The 10,000-nt window shown below is 37.6% G+C and overlaps 2 protein-coding genes and 1 long non-coding RNA gene across 3 annotated transcripts in view; 2 read left to right on the plus strand and 1 right to left on the minus strand.

The window, feature by feature from the left end:
- Positions 1–194, minus strand: part of LOC133656363 (uncharacterized) — a 13,879-nt gene extending 13,685 nt beyond the window's left edge. Inside the window, exon 1 of the long non-coding RNA XR_009827132.1 lies at positions 58–194. This is a non-coding gene — a long non-coding RNA (uncharacterized LOC133656363). The remainder of the gene's footprint in view (positions 1–57) is intronic.
- crhbp (corticotropin releasing hormone binding protein) overlaps positions 1–2,968 on the plus strand; it is a 16,759-nt gene extending 13,791 nt beyond the window's left edge. Inside the window, exon 7 of the mRNA XM_062057425.1 lies at positions 2,482–2,968. Coding sequence (XP_061913409.1) covers positions 2,482–2,636 — 155 coding nt within the window. The 3' untranslated portion in view covers positions 2,637–2,968. The remainder of the gene's footprint in view (positions 1–2,481) is intronic.
- LOC133656454 (putative uncharacterized protein DDB_G0282133) lies at positions 2,783–5,329 on the plus strand. Its single transcript, XM_062057535.1, has 4 exons — positions 2,783–2,805; positions 3,290–4,377; positions 4,487–4,511; positions 4,549–5,329. The coding sequence occupies exons 1-4, from the start codon at positions 2,783–2,785 to the stop codon at positions 5,327–5,329; spliced, it is 1,917 nt and encodes a 638-aa protein (XP_061913519.1).
- Positions 5,330–10,000: the final 4,671 nt, after the last annotated feature.

The raw sequence follows: 10,000 nt of genomic DNA on the forward strand, positions 1-10,000 counted from the left end.
TAAGCAGGAATGGCAACTCCTCATTTGGACAGAACGCCCGCAGCAGCTTTAACTTACAGTTGTGTCGATATCGTCAAAATAAAAAGTGTCCCATGGTCTTCATCCCCAGGTGTTCACGTATGACGTAGAAACAAAATCCACACCTATTTAGTTTTGGCGCTGCCGGTGAGACGTTCAATTTACACTTCCTGCTCTCATAAAGAAACGCATCTGATTGGCCTACCGCGAACACCCGCCCCTCTGTAGAGTGTACGCCATTCAAGCACTGTGATTGGATGTATTCTTTGAACTTGTCCCACCCATTTATGTGACGATTTCAAATATGATTGGATTACAACTTTTTGTCTCGTTTTTAATTGGTCAACACTGGTTTTCGTGAGGGGGGAGGGGGGTGTGTGTGTAGGACCTGACAGGTTTTTATTATTATTGCTATTTGGATTCACACTGTATGAAAAGCAATTTGAAAATGAATTTTTACCTGGCTAAGTTTTATATTCATAAATGTAATTTTCTAAATACCTGACCTGTTTTTTGTGCCTTTAAAAAAGAATTAGAACGCTATGTTAAAACACTCTCTACCTCTAACAACCAAAAAGCTGTGAAATTTAAGTTATTTACTGAAATTGATTGAGCCTATGGCTTTCACTTTGTTTGTTTGTTATATACTGTATATATATATATATATATATATATATATATATATATATATATATATACATATATATATATATATATATATATATATATGTGTGTGTGTGTGTGTGTGTACATATATATATATACATATATATATATATATATATACATATATATACATATATATATATATACATATATATACATATATATATATATATACATATATATATATATACATATATATATATATATATATATATATATATATATATATATATATATATATATATATATATATATATATATATATATATATATATATATATATATATATATATATATATATATTGTAATAATCTCAGGAATGTAGGCTCAGAGACTTCTTCAGTTATCTTGCATTTATTGTACAAGATGCATTTAAGGCACACAACAGCTCCAACATGCGTCTATCTCCTTTCCCGGCAAAACTCGAACCAACACTTCCTGTCAACAACGTCACTTCCCTAACTTCCCCGGAAGTCCCGCCCCCCAGCCAAAGCCATTGGCTAACACCCCGTAGCCAGCCGCTACAATATATTGCTTTCTATTTTAGTTACTTTGAATTTACAACCCTCTGGCGCTGTTTTGTACTGTTTTTGTACTTACTTTGATTGTTATTTCTCAACTGTTTGTAAATGTTGAAATTTAGAAAGAAAGGTTTATAAAATTCAAAAAACAAAAACAAAACGTTTTTATTTATTTATTTGTATTTATTTTTTATTTTTTTTATTTTTATTTATTTATTTAATTTAATTTTTGCCAGTCACAAGGGATTTAATGGAAAACCCAAAAAAATATGTTTGTGTAAAAAAACCAATAATTTTATTACAATTAGTCTGAAACAAAAAAAAACAACGAAAACACGACTACTTTACAAGTACAAATGGTCTTTTTCACTTATATTTAAAAAAAATTATTTGAAATTAATAAAAAAATATATATAAAAAAATATGAACATGTTTACAGTGTATTTTCTGGAATAAAAAAACAAATGACTAAGGTAACTTTATTAACGTGCACTATTCTCAATTCATGATCTCAAGACAACAAAGGAATTTGACATGCCACTATTTAAGAACACAGCTCGAAATCAACACACCTCAGATTTGTTGTCTCGCGTCATGTTGGGGACTCGCCGAGGGGTCGTGCTTAGTTTTTTAACATTGAACATTTCCACAATTGAATAGCAAAATTAGAATCTCACCAGGGTGGCGTGGGACCTGACAGGTGATGGAAGAGAGAAGATGACGTCATACGAGTCCCTTTACTGTGGATCATTTGATCAACTTGCAATATGTACGCTTGTGGGTATTGTTGCGTCTGACCAGTCTACCTCTCAGGGAATTAAAGTCACTGGTCAATCCCAAGTTCTTTCGATGACATGTATGCTGAGTAAGAAGGACCATCAAGACAGAATAGGAATATTAGCAAATTTTACTGAAGCTTCAGGAGACCAGCCCATCACCAATACAGTCATACCGGCTTCTCGAATTGGTCTAACATTCAAACGGAAAGAAACTACTTCTTCAATAGGAAAACAGAAAGTAATGCCTCCCCCTTCCCCAACACTGATAAGATAAGGAGAAGGATGCACCTTTCTCACATTCCAAATGCCTAAAACACTACACAGACTTCTGCAAACAAAGAGAAACTGGTATACAGAGTATACATGGAAAAATACTAGCTGCTCCAAACATGACTATGAATAAAGAAAGAACTCTTAAACATATATGCATTCTCCACAGTATATTGAAAAAACTTGGAATAGGATCTGAGGGGGTGTGTTTTTGTGTTTTGGCACAGCCCGCGTGAAGGTGGGCTGTGACAACACGGTGGTGCGGATGGTGTCCAGCGGCCGGTTCGTCAACAGGGTGTCCTTCAGCTACCGCCTGCTGGACAGCCAGGAGGTGCAGCAGCTGAAAGTCAACAACGTGGAGGACTTTTGTTTCAAGGACTGAGGGCCGTGCATCAGGGAGAGCATCAGTGTCAACACAACCCAAAGACCAGATCCCGTTCTGTCTGTTCTAGAATCTGTTGTGGCTTCCGTAGCCTTGGTTTGATCTTCATTGTGTGTACGTGACCACCAGTGTGGTCATGTGACAACATGAATGGAACACATTGTCTGCTGTTACGTCCACACACAACATACATTGTCTGCTGTTACGTCCACACACAACATACATTGTCTGCTGTTACGTCCACACACAACATACATTGTCTGCTGTTACGTCCACACACAACATACACTGCAATTTGTATACACAACTTTTTTGTAATAAAAAGACACTGCATGACCAAGCACTCCTTTTGGATGTCTTCTTGCCTCTGTCTGCCCAAATCACACAAACATTCTGAACAACACAACCATCAACAAAGCAACCATCAACACCAAAAACAACCATCAACACCAGAAACAACAACACAACCAACAACACATCCATCAATAATACATCCATCAAAAAGACAACCATTAACAACACAACCATCAACAGCACATTCATCAACAACACAACAATCAAACACACAACCATCAACAAAACCATCAACAATACAACCATCAACACCAAAACACAACCAACAACCCATCTATCAACAACACAACCATCAACAGCACATTCATCGACAACACAACCATCAAAAACACAACCATCAACAAAACCATCAACAACACAACCATTAACAAAACCATCAACAATACAACCATCAACACCAGAAACAACAACACCACCGTCAACAACACATCCATCAATAATACATCCATCAACAACACAACCATCAACACAGTAACTATCAACAACACAACCGTCAACAATGCAACCATCAAAAACAGAACCATCGACAATGCAACCATTGACAACACAACCATTGACAACGCAACCATCAACAACAGAACCATCGACATCACAACCATTGACAACACAACCATCAACAACACATCCATCAATAATACATCCATCAACAACACATCCATCAACAACACAACCATCAACATCAGAACCATCAACAACAGAACCATCCACATCACAACCATCGACAACACAACCATCAACAACAGAACCATCCACATCACAACCATCGACAACATAACCATCAACAACACATCCATCAATAATACATCCATCAACAACACAACCATCGACACAGTAACTATCAACAACACAGCCATCAACAACAGAACCATCAACATCACAACCATCGACAACACAACCATCGACAACACATCCATCAATAATACATCCATCAACAACACAAACATCAACAGAACCATTGACATCACAACCATCGACAACACAACCATCAACAACACATCCATCAATAATACATCCATCAACAACACAACCATCGACAACACAACCATCAACAACAGAACCATTGACATCACAACCATTGACAAAACATCCATCAATAATACATCCATCAACAACACAACCATCAACAGAACCATTGACATCACAACCATCGACAACACAACCATCAACAACACATCCATCAATAATACATCCATCAACAACACATCCATCAGCAACACAACCATCAACAACACAACCATCAACATCACAACCATTGACAACACATCCATCAATAATATATCCATCAACAACACAACCACTAACAGAACCATTGACATCACAACCATCGACAACACAACCATCAACAACACATCCATCAATAATACATCCATCAACAACACATCCATCAGCAACACAACCCTCGACAACACAACCATCAACAACAGAACCATCGACATCACAACCATTGACAACACATCCATCAATAATACATCCATCAACAACACAACCATCAACAGAACCATCGACATCACAATTGACAACGCATCCATCAATAATACATCCATCAACAACACAACAGAACCATTGACATCACAACCATCGACAACACAACCATCAACAACACATCCATCAACAACACATCCATCAGCAACACAACCATCGACAACACAACCATTAACAACAGAACCATCAACATCACAACCATTGACAACACATCCATCAATAATACATCCATCAACAACACAACCATTAACAGAACCATTGACATCACAACCATCGACAACACAACCATCAACAACACATCCATCAATAATACATCCATCAACAACACATCCATCAGCAACACAACCATCGACAACACAACCATCAACAACAGAACCATCGACATCACAACCATTGACAACACATCAATCAATAATACATCCATCAACAACACAACCATCAACAGAACCATCGACATCACAACCATCAACAACACATCCATCAATAATACATCCATCAGCTACACAACCATCGACAACACAACCATCAACAACACAACCATCAACAACACAACCATTGACAACACAACCATCAACAACACAACCATCAACAACACAACCATTGACAACACAACCATCAACAACACAACCATCAACAACACAACCATCGACAACATAACCATCAACAACACAACCATCAACAACACAACCATCAACAACACAACCATTGACAACATAACCATCAACAACACAACCATCAACATTACAACCATTGACAACACAACCATCAATAATACATCCGTCAACAACACATCCATCAAAAACACAACCATCAGCAACACCAAATATGGTGTTATGTGTGACTACAGTGACGTCTGACCTCATACATCAGAGCTGGGCAAATATTTTGACTCTGGGGGCCACATTGAAAGATAAAAGGTGTTTAGGTGGGCCAATGTGTATGTGTGTATAAATGACATATACACATTTAGCTGTAAAAACCTGCTGTACAGTATGTGTGTTGGGGTCCCTTTTTTCCCAGGAACGCTAATACCAAAAGTCACAATGTCTGATAGAGTTCTAAAAAAGTTATGACAGACCACCTCAAAAAAACGGAATGGAATTTTACAGTTTTTTACTGAATGAGTGAGACACCCAAAATGTACATGAAAATAAAGAAAGTGGGATTTACAATATCAACTATGAACAATAAAACACTGAATATTAACAACATATGGACATCTTTTACTTCTCAGACCAGCTCCTCCATAGTTGTGTATCTTTTACAATCAAGCAAAACACAACAAAAATGTAAAAAAAACCCAGCAAAATATGAATGCAAAGTGTAATAAACACCTACAATATGATATATTATCACGTAAAAATATTATACTATATATATACTAATACTAATTAAAAAAAAAGGTGTGTGTGTGTGTGTGTGTGTGTGTGTGTCATCCCTGATGGACTTCAGCTAATTGACTCCAGGCTAGTACTTTAATCTTCTTTTTTATTTTTCAGTCAGGAGGATTACGCAGAAAGAAAAAGTGAGGATTGGTTCGTGGAGTCCTTTCTCTATTTATCTTTGTGTATAAAGACAACAAATACAATAAAGTAGTACAAAACCCAAAACCAGTGAAGTTGTCACGTTGTGTAAATGGTAAAAAAAAACAGAATACAATGATTTTCAAAATCCTTTTCAACTTATATTCAATTGAATAGACTGCAAAGACAAGATACGTGGCTTGGCATTGTCTTGCTGAAATAAGCAGGGGCGTCCATGGTGACGTTGCTTGGATGGCAACATATGTTGCTCCAAAACCTGTATGTACCTTTCAGCATTAATGGTGCCTTCACAGATGTGTAAGATACCCATGCCTTGGGCACTAACACACCCCCACACCATCACACATGCTGGCTTTTACACTTTGCGCCTAGAACTTTTCCTCTTTGTTCCAGAGGACACGACGTCCACAGTTTCCAAAAACAATTTGGAAATGTGGACTCGTCAGACCACAGAACACTTTTCCACTTTGCATCAGTCCATTTTAGATGAGTTCGAGCGCAGCCAAGCCGGCGGCGTTTCTGGGTGTTGTTGATAAATGGCTTTCGCTTTGTATAGTAGAGTTTTAACTTGCACTTATAGATGTAGCGACCAACCGTAGTTACTGACAGTAGTTCTCTGAAGTGTTCCTGAGCCCATGTGGTGATATCCTTTACACACTGATGTTGCTTTTTGATGCAGTACCGCCTGAGGGATCGAAGGTCACGGGTATTCAATTTTACGTGCAGTGATTTCTCCAGATTCTCTGAACCTTTTGATGATATTACGGAGCGTAGATGGTGAAATCCCTAAATTCCTTGCAATAGCTGGTTGAGAAATGTTGTTCTTAAACAATTTGGTCAGGCATTTGTTGACAAAGTGGTGACCCTCGACCCATCCTTGTTTGTGAATGACTGAGCATTTAATTATACCCAATCATGGCACCCACCTGTTCCCAATTAGCCTGTTCACCTGTGGGATGTTCCAAAGAAGTGTTTGATGAGCAGTACTCAACTTTCTCAGTCCTTTTTGCCACTTGTGCCAGCTTTTTTGAAACATGTTGCAGGCATCAAATTCCAGGGGTGTCCAAACTTTTTCCACTGAGGGCCGCACATTGAAAAATCAAAGCTAGCAGGGGCCATTTTGATATTTTTTATTTTAAAAACCAATGCAATATATGTATAAAAAATATACATTCAGGCTAGATCCCGGGGGACCCCAAAGGGTTTTGGTCCAAAAAATATAAAAAATGTGTCATTATTCAGTATTGTTATTTGTGTTATTATTCAAGTTTGTAAATCTCTAGATCAACATTAGGTCTGTCAATATAAGATTTTTTAAAGATTTAAATTGTATGCTCTTTTTGTCAAGGAAAACCCTTTTTTTTTTAAAGAAAAACACACAAAATATGCAATACTTTCACCCAATAAAAATTTTAAGTGGTATATTTGAGAGTATATAATAATTGGAGCCTTAAAAAGGTAAATAACTCATAACACCATTGATTTTAATGCATTAATATTTTTTCCAACAATGACACTTAAAAACTAATCACACTAAAATTGTAGGGGATCCAAAAGGGTCCTACTCATTAAAGTGCTAAAAAATAAATTATAATTTTTTTTTTTTTACTGTTTACTTTTAACACAATAATCTCGAGATCAACTTCAGATCTATCTGTCAATTATAAATTTTATTGTTGTTTATGTTTTTTGTTTGTTCATTTTAGGCCCTTCTTTTAAAAAAAAAAACAGCTCGTTTTTGTATATGGCAAACACAAAATATGCAACATTTTCCCCAAAAAATATCTCAAAATATTTAATGTGACTTAATTGGAGCCTTGAATAGGTCAATAATTCATAATGACATTGATTTTGATTCATTATTATTTTTTAAAGAAAGAAACAGCCGACATGGCAGCTTTGTGTTATTAGAGTAAACATTGCTACATTTTCTTGTTACATTTCACCTGTTTGCTCTTTAAATACCACTTTTAATGTATTTTATTTTTTTCAATCATATTTATAAAATGTGCCGTGGGGCCGTTAAAAAATTACCTGCGGGCCGCACCCTTAGATGCTAATAGTTTTCTGTACCCCATTTGACTGTTTCTTTGTGTTAAATCACAAATAATTTTATAAAACAGGCCTTTTGTGGCGTTTCTGCCCGCATAAAAATGAATATTAAAGAGTGGAAGTCAGACACAAATGCAAGGAGTCAACACGTAGATGGGTGTTTGTCATCATGACTTAATAGCTGCCAGTAATAATAACGCCCGCATTGATGCCTCGGATTGATTGTGACCTTTTCAGAGCCAGAACCCAGAACATGTAATTATGGCCTGGCGTAATCCTGGGGGGGGGGCGAGTTGGGGGTCTTCTTGTCTCAATCAGAGCCAATCACGCCCCCGCTGACAAGGAGACGGCACCAGCTGGGAGTATGAAAACATCCCAGCTGATGAAAATGTCATTTTACATTGAGCGTTTGTAACCAGGGAGCGGGAGGGGGGGGTAAAAACTCCCATTTCAGGGATACGGCCGGGGGGGATAAACACGTCCGACGTGATGGACCCAGGTGGTCCGTGCGTCAGACACACACAGCGTTGCTTCCGGAAATATGCAGCCGCGTTCTCGCCCTCGTCAAAATGTCAACTGACATCGAGGTGGAGTTCACACATACTTTTTAGTGTTTGGTCTTCTAATGTTTGTGTAGTACAAAACCCAAAAGCAGTGAAGTTGTCACATAAAAGGTAAATAAAAACAGAATACCATGATTAATTTTAATTTAATTTGCAAATCCTTTTCAACTTATATTCAATTGAATAGACTGCAAAGACAAGATATTTAACATTCACACTGGTAAACTTTGCAAATGTTTTTTGCAAATATTAGCTCATTTGGAATTGGATGTGTCAGGTTCAAACAACTGATGACATCTATTAAACAAGACAAGAGGCAAAGAATCAAACAGAGACAGAATTTCAACGTGGTTCAGCGAGGGGAAACGTGCACATCTGTACCCTTGTACGGTGTCGTTACGTTCTGCCAAAAGATTGCACGCCTCCTTCTTTTATTTTGGACCCTCCCCGACCACCTGGCCACCACTCTTTCCAAAGGACAAAGGTGGCAAAAAAGTTCACAGAAAAGGTCGTAAACAATTCACAGGAAAGGTCAGTTCAAAAAGAGTTTGTAAAATAGTTGAAAAAGAGGTCGTCTGGAAATTGGGCAGATCCTGTCATCTCTCCGCTTTGAAGTCCTTGGGCCAGAACAACATCCTTCTGTTGATTACCATACATGAAAGAACACAGGAACACCTTCATCTTGCTTACAAAGTTTTTGTGATAATTTAGAAACAAATGTTCTAACAGGATGCCTGCAACATGTTTCAAAAAAGCTGGCAAAAGTGGCAAAAAAGGACTGAGAACGTTGAGGAATGCTCATCAAACACTTGTGTGGAACATCCCACAGGTGAACAGGCTAATTGGGAACAGGTGGGTGCCATGTGTTGCGTCCGACCAGCTTTTCCAGAGTAAATGGAACCATCAAGACAGAATAGGAATATTAACAAGTTTTACTGAAGCTTCAGGAGACCATCCCTCATCAATACAGTCATCTCGGGTCTCGAGTATACATTGAAAAGTACTAGCAGTTCCAAACATGACTATGAACAAAGAAATAACTCTTAAACATATATGCATTCTCCACACACGATTGGGTATAAAAGCAGCTTCCATGAAATGCTCAGTCGTTCACAAACAAGGATGGGGGCGAGGGTCACCCCTTTGTCAACAAATGCCTGAGCAAATTGTTTAAGAACAATATTTCTCAACCAGCTATTGCAAGGAATTTAGGGATTTCACCATCTCCGCTCCGCAATATCATGAAAAGGTTTAGAGAATCTGGAGAAATCACTGCACGTAAGCGATTATATTATGGACCTTGGATCCCTCAGGGGATACTGCATCAAAAAGCAAAATCAGTGTGTAAAGGATATCACCACATGGGCTC

The sequence above is a fragment of the Entelurus aequoreus genome, linkage group LG08 (genome assembly GCF_033978785.1).
Source record: "Entelurus aequoreus isolate RoL-2023_Sb linkage group LG08, RoL_Eaeq_v1.1, whole genome shotgun sequence".
Classification (NCBI taxonomy): Eukaryota; Metazoa; Chordata; class Actinopteri; order Syngnathiformes; family Syngnathidae; genus Entelurus; species Entelurus aequoreus.

Excerpts from the sequence above, each read along its gene's own strand:
- LOC133656454 (XM_062057535.1), top strand. The coding sequence starts at position 2,783 with ATGAATGGAACACATTGTCTGCT. Across the intron at positions 2,806-3,289 it reads AATGGAACACATTGTCTGCT|CACATTCATCGACAACACAA; the intron begins GTTACGTCCACA and ends AACCATCAACAG. Across the intron at positions 4,378-4,486 it reads CATCAACAACACATCCATCA|AACCATCGACATCACAATTG; the intron begins GCAACACAACCC and ends AACCATCAACAG.